A 24752-nucleotide genomic window follows, 5' to 3' on the forward strand; every position below is an offset into this window, starting at 1 on the left:
GTTGCAGGTTCACATCTATGCTTGGACAATAAGTTGGGGAAACTTTGCTCCTCCTGTGGGACAGAGTTAAAGATCTCTGAAAGAGGAGAGAAGGAATGACCTGCTGGGCATCCAGCTGGGAATGATTTATGACCTGCCACCACTTCCCAACTTAGCCCCTTAACACGTTTGTTATGTTTGCATGTCCATGCTGTCCTTACTTACATTTATACAGTTGTTATTTTCTCTGCACAGACAAAGGCACAATTTTGAACAAAATTGTAGGCTATGATATCTCACTCAACATTGGGTCGACAAAACTAGGTCCGTCTTATTGTACCTTGTCTGTACCATCATGTCAAGAAAAACTATATTTACACCTAGATTTTCTCGACAAGTTAAGAAATTACAAATGTATTATCTCCCAGAGCAGTTCAAGCAACCTGAATATTCTTACCACTCATCAAAATGAGGTGCCTACATTACCCACAATTCAACTCAACAGTCGACCGCGTCGAAGGAGGAATTAGCTGCGGAGGTCTTGTGAACTTTGTGACTTTACTCTAAATCATTAAAAATATGATTATCTCAATAATATTCTGCCCCAACTGATGCAGAAAAAGTAAACATTTCCCTGACAAGTTGCGCACCATGATAGGCTTTTTTTTCAACAGTTCACACCAAGATGTCAAATGACGTGTGGAGTAAACATATTAAACTCAAAGCTCAACTATTTACAGTTTTATTCAGAGATATTCAATACTTTATTGCTTATTTTAGGAGGATAAAAGTGATAGGCCTGAATATTTAACACATAATAAATAAAGCTTCCTCCACATTTACATGTCAAAAGAGTATCTTTGATAGGTCTTATATGTGACAAATAGCAAATTCAACAGACGTCACCAGCGTCTTGAAGATCCTCCTGATATGATATCATGTTTTTTTTTTACTTGTTTATTCCTCATATATAATGTACTTTATTTTACAGGGATAAATATAACCCACTTTTTAATAATTATCCACCGTTTATAAACATTCCATCACAGTGAAAAGATGGCAGAAGATAGAGCTGTAGAAATGATATGAAAACTGTTTGTTTCTCAATTTTGATTGAATGCAAAGCAATAAGCTTCTTAACATACAGTCTATTCTTTTGTCTCACTTTGTTAAAGTTAGTGTTCTAGTTATTCAAAGTGCTAATGTTTCCTCACATTCATTTGCATCACCTTAAAAAAGACTTATCTCTCAATGTTGAAGTTATCTCTGAGTTCCTCTCTATTTTCATCCAGTTGATCAGTCTCTCTCCATCAGAATCAGGCTTACTGTAAACAGGATTCATAAAATATTTACATGGGTGAAGAAGTGCTCTATTGTGCTCCCTGTGCAGCAGGATGTATTGGAGGAATGAGGATTGTGTACTGAGGTTGCAGCTGTCCAGAGCTCTCAGTTGTGATTGGCAGTAGGTCATGGCAGACTGCTCTAAAAACCCATCCTGTTGTCTGTTTGGTACACATGCTTGAAGACGTGTGAGTCAGAGATGTAGAAAAGTGCATCTGCTGTTCTCTTGCACATGCAAAGTGTTACTCTTTGTCTGTGGAGGGTAGAATATCGACTGAAGTTATGAAAAGTTTCAAATGAGTGCTCTCAGGCATTTGTCCTTGTATATGTTAGATGGCAGTGCACAGAGAGAGTGCTCATGTGGAGTGCATTTGATTCTACACACATATAACAGTCCTTTTCTAACAGACACATTGTCTTATGTGAAAATGGTCATCACTTTCTTTCAGAAATGCATGGACCTTTGCACACCCTCTCCCTCTGTGTGTTGTTATTCTGTGTGTATTTTCATCTCTAATTATTTCCATGTGGGCATAAGTCATGGTGGCACTTTTATACATGATAGAGTGTAGGTGTGGAGTCTAACTAAGGGCTGAAAGCACCCTGAGGAGACTCTAGGACAATAATGACATTCTGGCTATATTAAACAGGCACAAGCCAGGAGAGTGAATACATTAGTGATGAATCAAGGGGAAATGTTCTTTGTGGCCGAGCTGGGAGCTCAAAGCAGTGTCAGGTGTTTGTCAGCATCAGGGAGCAAGTCCTGTTTCCACAGATTGCCTTACAGCTTGTAAATGTAATAAACAACATGCTATCTGAGCTGCTGTCGTGTCACATTTCAGATTCCTGATGTGTTGCAGAGATTTGACAGTCAACCAGCAGCTCTGTCAGAACCACTCGTATCCTGAGCAACCTGTGCAACATGAATCTAATCCAGATGCTGTGCTCCCTTCCTCAGGTCTGGTGATTGGCTTTTCTATGACTCCACCCGTACTTGACAGCTCCAAAGACGACCTAGTGATTCCAGTCCACCAAACACTCACTATTACATGCAGGTATGTGTACGCAGCTCTGGTTTGGGAAGTGTGTGTGTGTGTGTGTGTGTGTGTGTGTGTGTGTGTGTGTGTGTGTGTGTGTGTGTGTGTGTTTGTGATTTGCTGTGCGTAAGTTATACAAATCTATAATGGTAGGATGCCAAAGCCAAAACCAGGCTTCCTATTTCATGAAAATGATCAAGGCAACATGAGGCATTGAAAGTACAAGATACATTACAGATGTAAGGTGCATTTATGCAAGAGCTGTGCACAAAGTACATATGTCTACTCAATATGACAGATAACACTTTATGTCTCTTTATATTCAACTCATATTTCAGTTTGGAGAGAAATATCATGCTTTTCATTCTACTACGTACAATTCCTTGACGGACATAGTAACCCTTTTATAGACACCTCATTTATGATTTTTGATTGTACTTGGAAATAGACCCATCCATCCATCCATCCATCCATCCATCCATGCATCCATCTATCCATTATCTTGACCGCTTATCCCGTTTCGGGGTCACTAGGGGCTGGAGCCAATCCCAGCTGACTTGGGGCGGAAGGCAGGGTACACCCTGGACAGGTCGCCAACCTATCACAGGGCAAACATGGAAAGACAGACAACCATTCATGCACACACTCAATGATGATCAATCAATTAACCTGATGAGTATGTTTTTGGACTGTGGGAGGAAGCCGGAGAACCCGGAGAGAACCCACGCATGCATGGGGAGAACATGAAAGCTCCACACAGAAAGGCACTTGCCTGACCAGGGACCCGAACCAGGAATCTTTTCACTGTGAGGCAACAGCGCTACCCACCCCACCACCGTGCAAAATATAAACCCAATATTTCTATTGATTTCAAAGCTACCCAACCATATAAACTCCTGTTTATGCCCTCTTTACTGTTGTTGTAATATGTAATGCACAGAGGCTGATGGTTGCTCTTCCCTTGGAGGTAGTGCCAGAGGCTTAATAGGGGGAGAAGGTGGCGATGTGTGACATTACAGCCGCCTGGGTGGAACAATGTCTGCATCTATGTCTATGTGTATGAGGCTCTCCTGCTGTGTGTTTATAAGCCATGCCTCTCTTGCTTCTGCAACGCTGTTATGGGATGTGGAATCTCATACTGGGACACCAATATTAAGCCGTTGCAGGACTCAGTGCAAGAACAAAGGTGTATTGATGGCGGAACTCTGCTCCGACACTATTACAGAATGGAAACGTGTAAGAGGCTTAGTTGAGCTACAGCTCCCCTCAGAAAGAGCATTATTCAGAATTTTTACAAGATTCTCAAAGAGTTATATTTTTGACTGCTAAAGAAAGCAGGTTGAGATTATATACAGTCTATCTACATGAACTCTACTTATACCTTCTACAGGACAAAATCAGAAAAGAGAGGAGAGGCACTGCTTCATTCACAGGGGATGCCAAAATCAACTCATGCTACAAGTTCCTAGTACAAGAGCTTTAAGAGCATTGTAACTCCTTGTATGTGGGCATCTATTCAGCGCCTGCAGCTTGCTCAAAATGCTGCTGCTCGCCTCCTGACTGGCAGGAAAAAGAGGGAGCACATCACACCTGTGCTGTGTGCTCTCCACTGGCTCCCAGTCCGCCACAGGATTGATTTTAAAATTGTACAAGGTCCTAAATGGATTGGCACCATCTTACTTGGCTGATCTTCTTCATGTTCACAATCCAGCTTGAGCACTGAGGTCAACAAACCAGCTGCTCCTGGATGTGCCTAAAACTCGGCTTAAAACCCGGGGCGACCGAGCCTTTGTAGCAGCGGCCCCCAAGCTCTGGAATGGCTTGCCACTCCAATTAAGATCGGCCCCCACTGTTGAATGTTTTAAATCTTTGTTGAAGACCCATCTCTTCTCTTTGGGCTTCCCCTCTTGAGGAGGACATTAATATCCTGATATGTTGTGTTGTTTATTGTTGTCTTCATGTATTTTTACTTTTTACATTGTAAAGCACTTTGGCCAACACTGGTTGTTTTTAAATGTGCTATACAAATAGCGTTGACTTGACTTTAAGTAAAGTATGTGAATACTTCCTCATATAACTTTCACTCCGGTTTTCAAAGCATTTCATAAATCTTGGGTTGCTGATAGTGAATTAGAATCAAATTCAAGGGTTTATATATTGAATCCTTTCATTGCACATAAGGACAAACTAGCAGAAGACAAGAATAAAAAACAACAAAAAGGGATATCCAAAAGTTTATACCAAAAAGGTCATGTCCTATAACACAAAGAGATTTTCTGAATCACAAACACAGCCAACAGCGATTGTAAGTAAATCCCTGTGAGATGTGAGATTGCTCATAATGACCATCCTTTATCCTTATGAAATCTCTGCTGCACTGCTGCTGCCAAGCTCCCTCTCCATTTACTGGTTTTTGCTGAATAAAAAAAAGTCTGTCTTTAGCAATCTAGTGAGACCTTTGGACTTTTTCCATCACAAGTTTTAAAAGCCTCACATGACTTACACCACTGGAAATCTCCAGGAAGAGGAAGCCAGTTTCATCATAATAACTTTCAGATTTACTGTGAACAATTTTGTGGATTCAAAGAACATGGACGTGATCAACTCTACTCAGACTATAACTCCAGAATACTTTGATTATCCGCTGCAATTTCTGCAGTTATGTCCAGTCATCACATTTTTGCTTTGTCTGCTAATGTGAACATTTGGAGTCTGTGGCAGCAGGTGGTGAAAGCATGTATCTGTTTACAGACAGCCATTATGATTCTACTCCATCTCACTCACAATGCCTCTGCGTTATATATAACTGAATTTATAGGACAAAGCAGGAAACCAAAAGGGAAGTGTTGATGCACAGAGTTACTCACCCACACACACACACACACACACACACACACACACACACACACACACACACACACGCACACACACACACACACACACACACACACAAACAAACAAACAAAAAAACAAATAGGAACAAAGTGATAACACACATCAGTGTCAGTCTCCTCAATCTCCATCTTCATTTATATGAAACACCTCTGGGACAATTCTTAAGCAATATCAGGGAGTGATCTCGTAAATTAATAACAGACATTTAAAACATTCCTTCTGTGTTTTGTCTGCTCTAAAAAGACATTTACGATGCTTTTACACCTGGATCATTTGTAGAAGTTGTTTTGAAACAGGTTGTTTCCCTCCTTTGCTCTGGCTGTTTGGAAATGTGTGAACGCAACAATTGCACGCTGATGAGGAATAAAACAAAGGAGCCGAGATCGCCCAGAAAAGCTGGCCTTGGTTCGCTTTTAGACTAACCCAGGAGTGGTTCATATGCTGTGAGAATGAAATAAACCCAGTTACCAGAATAAATAGCTGCTTGACTCATCATGCTCCAGTAGTCGAGGGGGAGTTAGGAAGAAAACAGTGACAGGCTAATGTTGCTCACCATATCCATCCAATTCAGCATCGACAGAAGAGCTGGTGCTAAGTGTATCAACATTACAGGAGTACAAGATTTACTGGTTCAACAGCTGGGTCATTTCAGATAATTGTATCCAGTTTATTCAACCAGGGGATCATCACTGGAACCTCCATTTTTGCTTAGCTGGTCTTGTACCTGTACAGTCATGGCCAAAAGTTTTGAGAATGACATAAATATTAAATTTTCACAAAGTCTGCTGCTTCAGGGTTTTTAGGTGTTTTTGTCAGATGTTTCTATGGTATAATGAAATACAATTAGAAGCATTTCATAAGTATCAAAAGCTTTTATTGAGAATTACACAGAATTCATGCAATAAGTCAATATTTGCAGTGTTGACCCTTCTTTTTCAAGACCTCTGCAATTCTCCCTGGCATGCTGTCAATCAACTTCTGGACCAAATCCTGACTGATGGCAGTCCATTCTTTCATAATCAATGCTTGGAGTTTGTCAGAAGTTGTGGGTGTTTGATTGTCCACCCGCCTCTTGAGGATTGACCACAAGTTCTCAATGGGATTAAGATCTGGGGAGTTTCCTGGCCAAGGGCCCAAAATCTTAATGTTTTGTTCCCCGAGCCATTTTGTAATGACTTTTGCTTTATGGCAAGGTGCTCCATCATGCTGGAAAAGGCATTCTTCATCACCAAACTGCCCTTGGATGGTTGGGAGAAGTTGCTCTCGGAGGACGTTCTGGTACCATTCTTTATTCATGGCTGTGTTTTTAGGCAAGATTGTGAGAGAGCCCACTCCCTTGACCGAAAAGCAACCCCCCACATGAATGGTCTCAGGATGCTTCACTGTTGGCAAGAGACAGGACTGATGGTAGCGCTCACCTCGTCTTCTCCGAACAAGCCTTCCTCCAGATGCCCCAAACAATCAGAAAGGGGATTCATCAGAGAAAATGACTTGACCCCAGTCCTCAGCAGTCCAGTCCCTGTACCTTCTGCAGAATATCAGTCTGTCCCTGATGTTTTTACTGGAGAGAAGTGGCTTCTTTGCTGCCCTCCTTGACACCAGGCCTTCCTCCAAAAGTCTTCGCCTCACTGTGCATGCAGATGCACTCACACCTGCCTGCTGCCATTCCTGAGCAAGCTCTGTACTGGTGGTGGCCCGATCCTGCAGCTGTAACACCTTCAGGAGACGGTCCTGGCGCTTGCTGGACTTTCTTGGGCGCCCTGGAGCCTGTTTGGCAACAATTGAACCTCTCTCCTTGAAGTTCTTGATAATTGGATAGACGGTTGACTGAGGTGCAATCTTACTCGCTGCTATAAACTTCCCTGTTAGGCCCTTTTTGTGCAATGCAATGATGGCTGCACGTGTTTCCTTGCAGGTAACCATGGCTAACAGATGAAGAACAATGGTGTCATGCACCATCTTCCTTTTAAAGTGTCCAGTCACTCAATCATGACAGATTGATGGCCAGCCTTGTCCTCATCAACACCCACACCTGTGTTAATGTGTGTGACACCTGTGTGTCATTGAAATGATGTTAGCTGGTCCTTTTGTGGCAGGGCTGAAATGCAGTGGAAATGTGTTTTTGGTGATAAAGTTCATTTTCAAGGCAAAGAGGGACTTTGCAATTAATTGCAGTTGAGCTGATCACTCCTCATAACATTCTGGAGTATATGCAAATTGCCATTATAAAAACTGAAACAGCAGACTTTGTGAAAATTAATAGTTGTGTCATTCTCAAAACTTTTGGCCATGGCTGTATACACTGCTGTCGGGATTCCTTGGCCTTTGTATAACAATGCTTGTCAAAGTGATGAAAGCCCCTCTTGTTCATACGCTGACTCACATGTTTGTAAACTTTGTTTTTGTGAGTGGTGTCCAACATTTTCCTCTGCCCAGATAGATGAAAAATTAGATAGATGAAATAGAAAAACTAGAGCAGACTAAGTAAACCAACGTAAACTGAAGTAAAGTAAAGTAAATTGATCTAAACTGAATTTGATTGGACTGTTGTAAAACATCGCCATAATCAGCTCCTGAATCTTGTTTGAATATGAACCTTTCATTTAATAATGTATTATACTTATACGGGGTGGCTTGCGGCTCAGTGGGTTGAGATGGTCGTCTATCAATTGGAAGGTTGGCGGTTCGATCCCAGCTCCAGCAGCCACATGCCGAAGTGTCCTTGAGCAGGACACGTAACCCTGAATTGCTCCCTCTGTTGTTCAGAGGTGTGTGAATGTGAACGAATGAGATCAACTAATACTGATGGTCCCTCACTACATAGCAGCCTCTACCATCAGTGAGTGAATGGGTATGAATGGGTGAACATGTACAAGCGCTTTGAGTGGTCAGAAAAACTAGAAAAGCGCTATATAAGTACAAGTCCATTTACCATTTACCATTTATCATCCATTAATGTCCAAATCTGTCCCCTCTCCCTTGACCTGCTGTCTCCTCAGGGGACAGCGCACTCTGGCCTGGACCTGGCCTGATCACACCCTGCTGGGACAGGAGCTAACTCACCGTGAGGCCCAGCTGCCTGCCACCAGGGACACCAGGCAGAGGGAGGTCCTGATCACTGAATGTCCGGGGCAGCTAGAAAAGCAGTACTGCAAGAGGCTGGTCCTGAGCGCAGCACAAGCCAAAGACACCGGCCACTACCGCTGCTATTACAAAGATGTCAAGGCTGTCATCATCGGCACTACCGCCGTCAGCATTTATGTCTTTGTCAGAGGTGAGTCACTGATCTGCAAACACACCCCCACCCCTGACACACACAAACACACACACGCATGCACACACACACACAAACAAACACACACACACACACACACACACACACACACACACACACACACACACACACACACACACACAAATTGAATGTATACAAATGACTCCTTCACCTCACTGACTCAGCATGAAACATTCGTTATAAAGTTTTAATTTTAAAGGTGTGCAAACTTTGGCACTTATGTTGTCAGTTTTGACAAAGCATTTCATCCCTTACTCTGTTTTCTTTTCTATTAAGAAATCCATTTCATAAAGCTGTGAGTCTGCAGTTTGTGGGGCCATTTTGCTGTCAGAACTTTTTCTGTGTTTGAAGACAACATGTTTCATCTCCCTCCTCCCTGTCTGACCTGGTCTGCAGCTCTTTAGTTTGGCTGTGCTGCATCCTTTAGTCTTTGGTTTCTCTTTTGCTTGGGAGGTTCACAACACAACCAGCGTCCTACCGAAACAGATCTCCTGTTTGAAAATGACTTCAATATCAAAGCAGCCCCAGTATTATTAGAGCTGGTGGAGGTTGACTTTACCTCAGGAACACCCTGGAAGCTGTCTGGTTTAATGTTTCAGATATTAGTTAGCAGCAACTCTCTTTAATTAAATCTTTATAAGGTTATTCGTGTGGATTTTTTAGTGAAATCTGGTCTGAGTCATAACCACATTTATGGCAAAGTAGGTTTGTACTTGCAAGGAATTTGGGAAAATCCACTTCAGAATTCGTACAGCTAAAAAAAACTTAAATAGAATAAAATAAACAATACAAATATTTATGAATGTATGTTAAATCAAAATGCTATGAATATAAAAGACCTTGGTTTACCTTCCATCTTTGTTTTTCAAATGGTGTCAGGATTCACTGTCATATCTCTTACTCCTATATAGACCCACTCTTTTCCATAAGGACCACCTCTCTATTTGTCCTTGCCTCGCTCTACGCACAGTGGGAGAAAAGTAAAGGGAGGAGTAAATAGGAAGAGCAGGAGAGATGGATGATTGTCATGTTGAGGAATCCTGCTGACCAGTCCACTCAAGTGAAACCGCCTGTTTATCTACTCTGACAAGGTGCCAAAACAGTTTCCACAGATCTAAGCAGGAGGCTGATCAGAAGCAGATGAAATCACAGCCGTAAATTAGACCCAGCGTGAGGCGAGATGAGAGGCGATGCATGTGGATCTAGTTAGACAGGGATACGTCGCCCCTTTACCCTGTCCCTGCTGCACACTATCACCTTAAAAGATGACTGTGCAGTATGACCTGAAGGCATAAAGTACTGTATTTGTAAAGGCTTGAATACATAAACAATTAGGCTCATGTAAAGTACACTCATACCCATGTACGTACCCCTGATGCTTTGTGCCTTGCCCTGGGCAAGACATCTACTCTGACTAAACCTAATGCAGTCCAATACCTGCTGTGATTTATTGTGAAGAACTTAATGTCCCCGAGTTGTGTATTATTTTACCTTTGTGTATTTAGTCCGCTGCTGAGCAGAAATATAAGCCTCTCGATAGGACCTATTGTTTGGCCTTGCAGCAGCGTGAAGTCGTGGCTTTGAGTGCTCAGAAAAAAAAGTATGAAAATAACAGAGGGCTTATTGGAGAAGAAAAAAAAAAGAAATAAGAAAGCAAGCGAGCAGGTAGTAGTCACACATCATCTCTGGCTGCCGTTCAAAGTCGCTGGTATTGACAGGGAAGCCTGAGAGATAAGCAGTTTTATAATAGTGTGCGCTCATGCTGTGGTTATGAGGTTTTATAGTGATAACAGCGGCATTGTCAATTAGCAGCTGTGTCGTCTCCCAAAGTCTCTCTCAACAAATTGTGAGTCTGTATGAAGGGGAACATCAATAAAGAGAAGAAGCATAGGAGGGGCGTTTTCCACTAACAGACAGCGTGTGTTGAAATTGTAGCATCTTGTTAGAAGAGGATTAAACCCTGTTAGCTGTGTGTCTCTGTGCTGACTGGTAATAACACCTCCTAATGGTATTTACTGCATGGAAACAGACAAAATTGTTGCATTAAATGTAATCATTATAAACTCTATATGTGGTGTGTCTGTAGGGGTTATTATCCGGCTGTGACATATGTGGGTGTCTGTTCATGCTGTTACTTTGGTAATAGCTGCCATTATCGCAGCTAGTATCAGGGTCACCCTTTAAAACTGGAGAATCAGACCACAACCTGATCCACCTGGAAACCACCTACAGGCCACTTGTGAAGCAGCGGGAGGCCTGCACCAGGATGGTGAAGGTTTGGTCTAAGGATGCAGAAGGAGCCCTCCAGGAGTGCTTTAATGTCACAGACTGGGAGCTTTTTAAAGAGGACCATGGTGAGGACATTGAAGGTCTCTCTCGTTGCATCACAGACTACATCCGCTTCTGTGAGGATACCATCATCCCAACCAAAAAGATCTGCTGCTTTTCAAACAATAAACCCTGGACTAATAAGGAAATTAAAGCCCTCCTCAACAGGAAGAAGAGGGCCTTCATGTCCAAAGATCAGGAGGAGCTCAGAGCTGTCCAGAAGGAGCTGAAGAGAGAACTCCGTGAAGCTAAGAACAGCTACAAGGAGAGGATAGAGGCCAAGCTGGGACAGAACAGTTCGAAAGAGGTGTGGAATGGGATGAAACAGATGACAGGATGCAACAAGCCTGCTCTGAGAGCTGAAGGAGACCCAGAATTTGCTTCTGAGCTGAACCTGTTCTTCAACAGGTTCGACACAACCCCCACCACAGTGAGCTCAGATGGTGATCCTGGGTCGTCAACCACCTCAGCGGCCCCCATTCACACCTCTGCTGGAGACTCTACTCTCTGTCCAATCAGCAGCTTGGCTACCTTCCCCCACCCACAGCCCACCAGCAGCTTCTATGGACAGCCCCTCATCATCATCAACACCATCATCATCATCATCATCATCCTCCTCCTGCTCCCTCCTGCCGAACATTGACATTAACACCACAATGGTCAACTTTCCTCAGTACTCTCCCTCCTCCTCCCCCCCACACTTCACCTCCAGCCAGGTGCAGAAGGAGCTCTCCAGACTCCGCATCAACAAAGCCAGCGGGCCAGACAACATCAGCCCCAGGGTCCTCAAGGTGTGTGAGGGGCAGCTTGCAGGGGTCTTTCAGCACCTCTTCAATCACTCCATGAGGTTGATGATCGTGCCAGAGCTGTGGAAGACTTCCTGCATCGTCCCGGTACCAAAGAAAGGACGACCCAGCGCTCTCAATGACTACAGACCTGTGGCACTCACGTCACGTGATGAAGACATTCGAGAAACTGGTTCTTCTGCACCTGAGGACACTGCTGACTGCTTTCCTGGACCCGCTGCAGTTCGCATATAGGCCGCACATCGGTGTGGAGGATGCCATCATCTTCCTGACCCACAAGTCTCTCTCCCACCTAGAGAAGCAGGGAAGCACTGTGAGAGTCATGTTTTTTTACTTCTCCAGTGCTTTCAACACCATCCAGCCCTGCCTTCTGAGAGACAAACTGCTGGCCATGCAGCTTCACCCGGACACCACAGACTGGATCGTGAACTACCTCACTGGACGGCTGCAGTACGTCAGAGTGGATGGCTGTACCTCTGAGGTGGTCATGAGCAGCACTGGCGCCCCCCAGGGGACTGTTCTGGCGCCATTCCTCTTCACCCTCTACACCTCCGACTTCCGCTTCGACTCCGGTTCCTGCCACCTCCAGAAGTTTTCCGACGACTTCTCTATCGTTGGACGCATCAGTGAAGATGACGAGAGGGAGTACAGAGGACTGATAGAGAGCTTCATTGCGTGGTGCAACAGCAATCACCTGAAGCTCAACATCAGCAAGACTAAGGAGCTGGTGGTGAACTACCGGAGGAACAGGAGGCCCCCAGCCCCAGTCCTCATCCAGGTGGAGGAAGTGGAGAGCGTGGACTCATACAAGTACCTCAGGGTCCAAATAAACAATAAACTGGACTGGTCCACCAACACTGATGCCATCTACAGGAAGGGACAGCGCAGACTGTTCTTCCTGAGGAGACTCAGGTCCTTCAGTGTCTGCAGCAGGCTTCTGAAGACCTTCTATCAGTCTGTGGTGGCCAGTGCTCTCTTCTTTGCTGTAGCGTGCTGGGGTGGAGGTATCAAGACGGGTGAGGCCAGGAAGCTCAACAAGCTGGTAAAGAAGGCCCGCTCTGTGGTTGGCCTAGAACTGGACAGTCTGGAGTCAGTGGCTGAGAGGAGGTTGATGGACAAACTGCGAGCCATCCTGGACAACCCCTCTCACCCTCCCCATGATGAGCTGTGGCTGATGGGGAGCTCGTTCAGTCAACGCATCATCCTACCATGGTGCAAGACTGAACGCTTCAGGCGCTCCTTTGTGCCCACCGCCATCAGACTGTTGAACAGTAACGGAGGCCACAGACTGCACCATGCTGACCACTGGCAGCCCCCCCCCCCCTCCCATGAACAGATCCATAACATCCCTGCTCTGTCTGTCACACTCCATCATCCCATCCCGAACTCTCTCTTGACTGCTGCTGGCATTATAATGTATAATATACTGTATTATATAATTATCTTGCTATATTATATTATGTTATATTACATTACTATTCTAACTACAAACCATGGTCATATTACATACAAATATTATTTCTATTTATTGCTTAATTTGTCATTACCAACCATAATCACACCATGTCAACCTGTCACTACTGAAACATTTTTTAATACTTCCTGTAATTACTTCTATCTAATTTAGATTCCATTTGTAACACTGTATATATCAAAATTGTATTCTAGCTTTATTGATCTATTTTATTTTTACTTATTTTTTATTTTGTTTTATTTTATTTTATTTTTTTTACTTAATTTTACTTATTTTGTACTTATTGAAACTTCTCTCTCGATTGTACTTATGTCTGGGTTGCTGTAACAACTGAATTCCCCCCCCGGGGATCAATAAAGTAATATCTTATCTTATCTTATCTTAAACCACTGAAAACCTAGATCCATCAAAAGCCTTCCAACTATGTTGTATGGATTTTATGTGTATAATAGTGAGCAGGGTACAAGTATTGGAAATAAGTTTCATTTGAAAATGTAATATTGTTGTTTAAGCTTTTGTAAACTCCACTGAAACACTCTGATATTTCTTTCATTATTAATAATGCCGTCCGATGATAGAAAAGCCCCAGTAGAGCTGTTTTACACTTTTACACCTGATGTAGCAAAGTCTGCAGGCTAAGAACATACTGCTGAGGGTTATGATCAACTTCCACAGGTGTCGACTTAAGACTTAGGTGTTTTATTATTGTTCCAGAGAGAGTTATGTTTGAGCCTTTGATGAATCAATTGAATGTGCTAAACTAATGCTAAAGAGCTATAACTAAGTTTTGTGTCTGTAGTTTAGAGAACACATTTGAGTGTCTCAGCTAACATTACATGTATCCTAACTGCTAAATGTAATGAAAAGCAAAGCATCTTAACTCACCCTTTGGCAGTACTAGTGATACTCAGGGGCATGTCAATAGGGGTGACCAGGGGTGACATGGATCCCCGCTTGGAATTTTATTTCCAGCCCCCCAGTGCCAACCCAAATTTCAAAACTATGATTGGCTATATATCTCATTAGAGGTGGGATCTTTTTTTTTGGTATTTGGTCTGTGTTGCTACAGGCTGTTAGTAGTTCAATCAGGAGAGACACAATTTGAATATTAAAGGTTATTTATTACAGCTTAATGAATAATGAAACTTGACAGAAATCTTTGGCGTAAGGACTCTATGGGGATAATTTTGTGAGCGTAGGATGTGTGAATTTGGCAGCAGAAGAAATCCCCCTAGAGTCGAGACACTTGTGGTGGTGGTTGATGAATTTGAGACTTGCAGAGACCAGGTGGAGATGGGGAGGTGGAGGGGTGCGTACCATCAATGCAAGAAGGAACTAGCTGGAGAGAGAGACACATTTAAAAAGGCAGCAGGAAGTTGATAGGCTGACGATAAGGGCGTGCCAGTGAGCTATTGGATGACAGCCGCTGCTGATAAACCAATGACAGCTCCTGAGCATGCAGCTGAAAGCAGGTGAGCTATTGAACGAGGGAGAGGAGAGTTAAACAACTGCTGTGATTACTTTATAGTCTTCCTGTCTGAACTTTTGCTAGAGCTACATTTGTCTTTGCATGTCAATGGAGAACATATTCTTTTGTTAGCACTTTAAATCGTGACTTTGGACATAGGCCTGATTCTTCTTCTTTAGTCCTTTAAGAGTTAAGTTCAGAAGATTGATTCATTGCCACTTTTTTGGGTTTAGATAGTTACGTTTAAGTTTATTTCATGCAGCATCTCTGTGTTTCAGTAGATTTGTATAGTCGATGTGGAAAGAGTAAATTTACAAAATTCATTTGGTTTATGTGCACACATACTTGATACCACCCCTGCAGAAATCAGTTACCCAGTTGGGACACGCCCTTGATGCTACTTCGCATAAATAGGACTCCTGGGACTTTTCAGGGCTGTGCTGCTCTGATCGTAACGAAGTGTTTTGTGCTGAGTCAGGCAGCTGTTATGTCAAATGGGATGGGTGACACCCACAGGGTTGATAAATGATCCAAACTGTAGATTAAGCTTTTTTTTGATGATGGTTTTATTTAGGTTTCTGTGATTGCTTAATTTCACTCACAACTTTCATTCAAGATTCAATTCAAGATTCAAAGGTTTTTATTGTCAATTTTCACTGTATATACGAGACATACAGGAAAAACGAGATGCTGTTTCTCTCTTCCAGCTTTTAAATATCTAAAATTTAAATATAAAATACAATAAAATCTAATAAAATACAGTTCCATAAAAACATCCTATGTACACAACTTTGATCTATTAACTATTGATTATACTATGTTCAGTCTTTTTTTTTCGCTCTTTGTTTTTATCTACTCTGACCAGACCCAGAGCAGCCCTTCCTCAGGAGTGACAGCTACAGCGAGGTCAACGGGGACAACATGGAGACCATTTTAATCTCACGCTTCTCCACGCACGTCATAGTGCCATGTCTGGTCACAGTGCCTGATCTAAATGTCACTCTCCAAGCGGTTTGTACTCACCACACGCTTTATCATTCTCCATTTCTCCAATTAAACCCATCAAGTGATTCTTTGACTGGTGGCTGGAGTTTGAATAGATTTCTTCTTAATATGTGTCTGTCAGTATCCAAGTCCTCTGGAGAAGAGCGGGATGACATGGGATAACAAGCAAGGCTGGTCCATCCCCAGACAAACTATCGACAGTGCGTCCATGCTCATTGGAGTTCTGTGTGTCGCCACGCTGGGAGGCAAAGAGTTTCAATCTGCCAACTACATATTCCATCCAACAGGTAAAACACATCACATCTAATTGTTTACCCCAAAGGTTAAAGGGGTTTAGTTTGTATTGAGTATTAGTATTGATTTCTTGAAGAATGTGAAAACCTCAGTGATGAGAAGCTTTGTTTAAGTTTATACAACAATTTGTGTTTTGTGATGATGATTTCTTCTGTCGAATAATGAGCCCATGTTTGGACCTCTGGTCTAAAAATATGAGTCCAATGCAAAAGTGCTAAAAACTGCAGTTCATGGAGGATCCGCTTGAGGCTGGCTCCGGAAGTACCAGAAGTCACATACACATGGATGGGAAAAAGCCGATCTTTACAGCATTAATAAACATGTTTACAGCCTGGTACAAAAGACGAGTGTAGTCTGGATAGCTCATTTCTTGAACGGCACACACTGTGAGGGGCATTAATTTTTTTCTAACGCGGCAATTTCAAAGATATTGAGATTATGAGTCTTCCAATGAGAGGCACAGCTGACTTGATTGGCAGGCGGGAACACTGTAGCTGTTGACTAGGAGGGTCAAAGCCCGCTTCTTTACGTCACAGTGGCTCGGCAGCAGCAATATGGCTGCAGCCGCCAATTGGCCTCAAAACAGCGCTTCAGAAACAGATGGGTGAGGTCACGGATACTACGTCCATATTTTATACAGTCTATGGTTTGGACATAGGACTGAGAGGAAGAGAGAGAAAAAGAGAGGGACAAAAACACCCAGTCAATGCATATAGTTCAAGCAGCAGACCTGACATGTTAACGCAAATCACTATGAAATATTTTAATATAAAAGCTGTTGAATTATTGGTAATTATTGCTGCATGTATTAAAAGTTAAAGCTGAAGAAAGCAAGTTCGAAACATTAATTTTCAACTTCGTTAGACAAAATTTCAATGCACCTCCTCCCCTCTCTCTTGCTTTTGATGGCTGCTTACTCACTAAGTAGCAGCTTTCTTACTTGTTCGTAGTTACACAGCCAGCAGAAGTTGGCTTTCAGGGCTAAATCAATATGGTGGTTGGTTTTAATGTCTCAAAGTTGGCAAAGTTTAACTAAAGAAAGTACCATAGAAAAAGAAAGGCCCCATAGATTGCAGCAATCAACTTGAGTAAGCCAGAGTTTTTTTAAAAAACACCCACATCAGTCATTGCAGACAACACAGGTGGTGTGAGTTGCAATTGGAGTATAAATGCACCAATCTAAACAGCAGGTGTATTTCTGTTAGGCCTGAATTCAGTGAGCAGGCTTGGCAAGTGTAGAAAACCCTAGAAAATAGAAGAAGAAGCAGTTCTTTTGAATTTCACGTTTAATAGTTTTTGGCATAGGAATACATTTCAAGGACAATCTGTTTAGTAAACCACAAGGACAGTTCAATGCAGAGAGATGTAACACGTTTAGTTTAGTGAGCCTTACCATTTCATTTTATTTTTTTCAAGTTATGTTTTTTAAAAATGAAAAAGTATTCCCTACCCAGTGGCCTTATTGCAACAAGTAGAAGAATACAAAAAAATTAGATGATGCAGCTCTTCTTCAGTCCCCTCTTATTTTCTGAACTAACCAAGTGCAAACATTGAAATTAGATTTGAAGGAGAAATTAACCAGGAAATCGAATGCGGCACCAGAATGATTGCACTGTCACCACATATTCAACACAGCCGTCACTGCGCCAGTTATGTCTTAATGCTTACCATTTGAAGGACGTTTATTTAATTATGTCATTTCCTCTTGAACACCTCCCTCTTTTATGCGGGTAGATGTGCCATCTTGCTTGCAGAATTAAAAGAAAAGGAAGCAAGGGGGAGAGCATAATTCAATTTTAACCAAGAAGAAGAGGAGAGGTTTCATGTGGACTTTGCCTCTTGTTGGAGTGAACTGTGTGGGACCTTGAGACTCTTTGCTGTGTTGTGTGAGATCATTCACCTCACTCTTCAGAGGGCAAAAGGAAACTCATACCCACTGCTGCAGGCCAAGAGTAACAGCAGCATCAGTCAGAGGCGAAAACTGAGAGCGAGTTTTCAGTCCTAAGACTAATGGGGCGTTTAAAACAATCAAGCAATCACAGTCTGCTGCACAGACTTCACCAGCCTTCATGTTATTTTAGACACCACACATTTTCCAGTGACTGCACAGAGAGGTGGCTTGAATATCAAAGACATTGGCCGGACTCCAGTGTTTTTTTGATTGTTCTTTTTATCTTGAATTGAGTCTTCGCTCAATTCAACTTTGATTTCCCTCACTAATTTTTAGCTTGACACATGAATGGAAACAGTGCCGGCAAGTGACGGACATTCTTTATAGTAGGATGACTCCTCGTTTCCTCTGGTCTTGAAAGGAAGGAAAAACTGCTGACGATGCCACCGTGACCTCTCCCACTGTCTCTCTGTCCCTCCCTCCCCCTTATTCATTTTTCCTGACAGGAAGTAAGGTTTACGATGTCAAGCTGTTTCCTGAGGACCCTGTGGAGATGATAATGGGGGAGGCCCTCACCATGAACTGCACGGCGCTGGTGGAGTTCAACGCTGGAGTGGACATTCAGTGGTCTTACCCCGGCAAACAGGTATGCAGCAGCAACAGCTGGTTGCATCTTTTAAATAGAAGTCCAACCTGAAAAAAACTGAACCATTCCTTCTCCCCAGACGAACAGTCGGGTGGATATAAGATCCTATCGTGAAGCCCTGACTCATGCCACAGAGGCTGTCAGCGTCCTGACCATCCCGAGTGTAAACGTCACAGACACCGGCCCCTACAGCTGCAACATCATCACCATGGAAGCAACACAGACTCAACTAACTCAGGTCATAGTTTATGGTAAGCACAAGCTCAAGTGAGAAAGATTTGCTAACTTGTCTTGTCTTGATCTATGAATCAGCCTGATTGATTAAACATTATTGTACTAAGAGTATCTGTTCTCAGCTATATGATTAAGACTCTATAAATACTAGGCAGCATTTTTTGCAATGACACACTTTAAAACTGAAGTACTACACAGATTCAAATGACAGTCACCCAGTAGGTAAGCTACAAAGTGATCTCTCTAGCTCTCTAGAAGCATAAATCACCATATGGGAGCACTGAATGTCTGTTTCACATTTGCAGCAGTCTCTGCAGTGGTTCTGGAGACATTTCAATTTAAACTATGATGCTAAACTCACAAAAGGTTCATATACCTGAAATGATGAGAGAGCACTACAGTGACATGCTAAACTGTAGAGAAACAAGAGGACTTGGTATTGCTCATTACAAAGCAGTATCAATATAGAGCTAAGTTTTATGTAGCTTCCCTTTGTTACAATACACTAACAATGGCCAGAAAACTACTGGTCATATCAGTCAATTTAAGTGCTGCCTGAGGGTACTACTGTAAATTGCCTAACATTTTGACATGAAAAAAAATTCTTGCAATGAAAAATATATACTTAAAAGGAAAATGTCTCCAAAATCTATCAAATACTTAATGCCTGGAGGGAATGTCTGATTCCAGTGGTGTTCCAGGTCTGTTCAAAATCAACGTCTAAACTTCTTCTTGGATATTTAGATTTTTATTTTAAAATTTTTTAAAGTTATATTTTTGGGCTTTTTTGCCTTTATTGATACGACAGCTGAAGAGAGACAGGAAATGTGTGGAGTAGAGAGAGGGGGAAGACATGCAGGAAATTGTTGCGGCTGTGAATCAAACCGGTGACCCCTGCGACAAGGACTGTAGCCTCTGTATGTGGGGCGCTTAGACCGCTAGGCCACTAGCGCCTCGCATATTTAGATGTAACATGGCCTTCATAGGAAAAGCTGTAGTTTGAAATGATTGTATTGACATACAGCTGAGGAATGATTTCGTAATATTGGTCTGAAGTTTTCTAAAGATTTGGGGTCAGCATTGGAATCAACAGTAGCTGTCATGTCCAATGCTTTCAAAGCGATGGACACTTGACATTTCTGGCAAAGACTTTCTTTGGCTTTGAGATTTGGACCGCCGACTAACTTATACTAATGAATGAATGTATCCTGTTCCAGAAAAGCCATTTATCAGCCTCAACTACAGAAACAGCCCGGTGGTGGAGGTAACTGCTGGCCAGAAATCTTTCAAATTGCAAGTGAATGTTTCTTCATTCCCCACACATGAAACCCAATGGTGAGATGAAACTCTTTTGTCAATACATTAAACATATTGAGCATTATTCACTTCAGATGGCGGGAATACTGTTCCACAACACCTGTTTGTGTGTGTGTGTGTGTGTGTGTGTGTGTGTGTGTGTGTGTGTGTGTGTGTGTGTGTTGTGTACAGGTATAAAGATGGAAAGCCGATAAACCAGCTGCCAGAGTTCAAGCTGAAAAGGCTGAGGATGCACCTTAACCATGCCCTGGATTTTAAGGAGGTGTCTCAGGGGAGTTCTGGGCTCTACACAGTGGTGCTGAAGAACTGGGCCGCTGGGCTGGAGAAGAGGCTCAACATCACACTTGTCGTCAACGGTAACCAGTCTGTTTGTCTGTGTACCCTCAGTGGACTTCAGCCAGATGTTTTGTGTGCAATAAAATCAGAGGATGTGCAACAATTAGCACTCCTGCTACAAAACTCCAGAGGTTTACTAGTTTTCCAAGAAAGGACAATAGTGTCCGGCAGTTGTGGACACGCATCGCTGGAAACATATGATTCGTGTTCAAACACAAAGGTGATGTAGGAGCTAAAGTGCAGTTTTTATTTGTGGTAAAACAAAATAGTTAGAGTGTTGAATCAACAAAGATACTCTAAAGAAGAGGAGTCTGAAGATACAAATAAAACAAATGATGTCATCATAATCCAGATTGTGTCATTTTTCCTGTTGAAGTTGAATCTGAGACTGAAACACAAAGTGTGTTTGATTGCTGTAGTTGATTCTTTCCTTTTCGGTTGGATTTGTTCTTCTCATTTGATCCTAACCATGGTTCTCTCTCTGACTTGTGTTGCCTAGTTGTTTTTAAGTTATGTTTTACCCCCTGTCTTAGATAACCAAACCAGATCTTCAGATGATTCTGAATTTTTCATAGCAGTGCATTAAGATATTGAGGGCAGTATTCTCCATTCCCGTGACCGATTGCCAACAAGTCCATGGAGTTTTCTTTCCCTGCAAAATGAAAATATGCTGAGATACATCTGTAACTCTGAGTCTTATTAGGTTTCTCTCCTCTTCCCCAGTCCCCCCTCAGATCCATGAGAAAGAAGTGGCAGATCCATCCAGTCCTTACCCCAGTGGCAGCAGCCAGACTCTAACATGCACTGCATATGGTGTCCCTGCTCCTACCGTCAGCTGGCAGTGGAGGGCCTGGGGCCCATGCATCCTCAACAGCACTCAGAGCAGACCGTAAGAAAAACAACTCTCCCAGATAAAAACAGTCACACACTCAGAGTGATATTTTTTGCAAACCAGTGTGGGAGCAGAATAAGGTTTTATCGAACAGGACAGACAAGAGGAGAGGAGTGGGAAGCAGTAGAGGAAGAGGTCAGTGTGAAATTATCCACTGACTCTGTGTCTAGAAAAGAGGGAGGAGACGATGAAGAAAGAGATGTGGAGGTGGATGAAAAGAGAAGGGATTAAGAGGAAGGTGGAGGAGAAGAAAATAGAGGGACGAGAAGACGAAAGGAAAGATTGCCTGTTTGGTGTCCGACCTGCTTCCTCCCCCACACAGAGATAACGTTTCTGTTTCTCTGCAGCTGGTTGGCCATGCTTCAGTTCTCACACAGCAGTCTCACTTACTGAGAATCTTAGCCAAACACATAACACACACACACACACACACACACACACACACACACACACACACACACACACACACACACACACACACACACACACACACACACACACACACACACATACTCAGAAATGTAAAGAAACCAACCATCAGGGTGCTATATATCATGCACACACTCAGGTAAATGCACACATAAACTCCAAAGCACACTCTCATATTTATTGCCAAGCATCGCCCTGGGCTCTCCAGCCTTTCAGCTGAAACCTACTGCACAATATAATGGGTTCTCAGGATGGCCATTTACAATAGATCTCAGTAATTTTTCCTTTGTAAGCCCCGTGTTGCAGCCGCTTCTCCTGAATATTCTCATAATATCCGACTGCCTCCATCTGCCCCAAGGCTAATTTTTAGAGTTATAGCTGTTCTCCTGACCTTTCCATGTGGGCAGAAAACATGGAAACAAAGCGCCAAGCCTGCTCTTAGAGGCACAAACACACAACAGTGGCAGGATAGGCTCAACTTCTGCTTCATCTTTTCTGTTCATGTTCTGTCTCCTGTACATCTCTTGTGACATTTCAATGGTACTGACTGAGACATGGCTGTCTTGACCTTTCTGCTCAATATGAATCGAATTTTTCAATTTTAATAAGATGGTCAGACATAAGAGTAGCCAGAGGAGCCATTTAGTTTGGTAGAACAAATGCCATTCAAACTATATGTTTTCTTTCGGCTTTTTTTTGGTACAGAAAGCTATCTGTGATGTTGTGGTAATTAAATGTATTTGCTTCTGTGGCTTTGAAGAGTTAATTAGTATCTTCCTCATATCTGTAAGCTAAATATAAAGTGAGGAGCAGAAAACAGATAGCAACGCTTCAGACTGAAATCATGGAGAAATAGTTAGCTTTGGCAGGGTTTGACATTAAGCACGACCCAAAGCCTTGAAGCTCCTGCTAAAAGTTGTCCTGAGGCAACCAAATAATGGCCAGGTTACCAAGTTCTTTTCCAGAGTACACAACAGCTTCAAACATCATGATTCACATGTGTCAGGGTTGGATGAAGCCAGTGCTCTGCTCTTGAACTGCTCCACTTTTAAAAGTGCTTGGTGCTGTGAATGAAAACTGAGAAGGCAAAGTTGACATATCACAACTTCTGAGCTGTATTTCAGTTATTTTGGGCCCTTAGAAGTGAAAAAATAAAACAGAGTGAGATTGTAAAGAGACCATGCATTAAGAAAAAGATCAACTTTCTTTATAAAATTTAAAAAAAATATTTTTACCCCCTTATTTTGTTTTCTTGATTGAACTGTCAGCGATAAGCAGAGCTATACTAATAAGCTCACGTTGTACTTTTTGTTTGAGTTCGCCAATTTGTTTACATGATTTTTGCTTGTGGCCATTGGTTAATAATGTCACAGTCTTACCCTACTTTTTGAAAGTAAAATGATTGACCTTTGAGCAACTTAATATCTCACTCATGGACACATTTTATATTGCATGTTTTATCTGAACAAAAAACGGTGTTTCAACTCAACTCAACTCAAACCTTATTTATAGAGCACGTTTAAACCAACTGGGGTTGACCAAAGTGCTGTACAGATCAAAAGCAGCACAAATGACAAACGTAACATACAATACAACACTAAAATACAATATTAAAATACATAAACACAGTGCAAATATATAATAAAATAAGATAGAACAAAATAAATTCAAATTTAATTAAGATTATGCCAGATGTCCACTCAACCTTGATTAAAAGCCAGGGAGAAACGGTGTTTCTTAAGAGAGGATTGAATAACCTCAGTTGATCCCGCAGAGCGGATATGTTGGGGCAGGTTGTTCCAGAGCCGAGGGGCAGCCGCCACAAAGGCTCGGTCACCTCTGGTTTAAACCACAAGTTCTGGTTATGTGTGAGTATTTATTAGCTGGGAGTTGGGACTTCCCTGAGGCATATTGTCAACACAAAATAACCAGAAAACCAGGGCAGAATAACTGTGTTCAGCTGTCTCCATACTTAATTAGGTGGATAGCAGTTTTGAATTGGTAGTAAAAATATGAAGGGGGTATTTACTGATCAATGAAGCTAGAATGTAAACGGGTGTCTTTCCAAAATACTGAAAGTACCTTTGTAATTAATGTTCAGCTTTTATTCTGGTAAAGCTCTAAATAAATGAATTAAATAAAACGAGACTGAGTAAAGTCATTAGTTTTTGCAGGTAGTTTCCCATTTAAGTATTGGACAAATTAAAACTTTGACTTCATGGAGACTCTGTGAAAAAGCAGAGGATCACCTGAATCTCCAATAGTCCCTTTGGGGGCATGAATCAGTGTTCCTCATTTCACAGCAATCCATGGGATACTTTTTGAGATAGTTCATTCTAAACCAAAGTGGTGGACAGATCAAGACTGGCATTTCTACCACCACACTGGAGTTAAAAAAAGAATAGATAGCATATTGAAACCTTGTAAGTGTAAAATGGGTGCAATTTTATATCATACTGCTGTTAAATTCCCCAAGACAGGGGATGTGACCTAGACTCCTCACAGATAGCCGTGACCATGTCAGGTGTTTTGATTTGGTTTTCTACAAATGGACAAAAACAAGCATGTGTTTTTAAACAGATATTGACAGTACATTTTTACTTATAGTCACGACCACAAGATCATAAAAATGCCTAGAGTAAATCAAAACAGGTTATTTCTCACAGAAAAATGATTGATTTTTTTTTTTTCTATTTGAAAACGTCGGTGGGGTGCGGCGTTTGTACACTAATAGAGAATAAAATGAAACTGACCCTGATCACCTTCTGCTAGAATACTGCAGTTGTGCCTTTAGGAGAAAAGGCAAAACAAAAATCCATTTCATGTTCATTAGTTCTGCTGCACTATTCACACTATGGATCCTTATCATAAAAACTGATACCATAGTTTATTCATTAGTTGCCAGGACACCAAGCATAATTGCCTCAGCTTTGGGGTCTGAGCTGATGTTCATTATCTGAAATGCAAACTAGTCTGTGGAGACAAAAATCTCATAAAAACCTCAGGATGTCTGGTTTGATGTGCCTCTGGATTCTTCCCCACAGCTCACTCTCTGCTATGCATGTCAATGAGGCGAGATGTCATG

At 42.2% G+C, this 24752-nt stretch overlaps 1 protein-coding gene across 4 annotated transcripts in view; it reads left to right on the plus strand.

Annotated features, from left to right (window-relative positions):
- Positions 1-24752, plus strand: part of flt4 (fms related receptor tyrosine kinase 4) — a 60378-nt gene that overhangs the window by 13361 nt on the left and 22265 nt on the right. For all 4 annotated transcript variants that reach the window (XM_034689213.1, XM_034689216.1, XM_034689217.1 and 1 more), the window contains exons 2-10: positions 2279-2375; positions 8252-8526; positions 15489-15634; positions 15750-15915; positions 18320-18459; positions 18539-18710; positions 19911-20028; positions 20182-20366; positions 21070-21235. In XM_034689213.1, coding sequence (XP_034545104.1) covers positions 2279-2375; positions 8252-8526; positions 15489-15634; positions 15750-15915; positions 18320-18459; positions 18539-18710; positions 19911-20028; positions 20182-20366; positions 21070-21235 — 1465 coding nt within the window. The remainder of the gene's footprint in view (positions 1-2278; positions 2376-8251; positions 8527-15488; positions 15635-15749; positions 15916-18319; positions 18460-18538; positions 18711-19910; positions 20029-20181; positions 20367-21069; positions 21236-24752) is intronic.

The sequence above is a fragment of the Notolabrus celidotus genome, chromosome 8 (assembly GCF_009762535.1).
Source record: "Notolabrus celidotus isolate fNotCel1 chromosome 8, fNotCel1.pri, whole genome shotgun sequence".
NCBI lineage: Eukaryota > Metazoa > Chordata > Actinopteri > Labriformes > Labridae > Notolabrus > Notolabrus celidotus.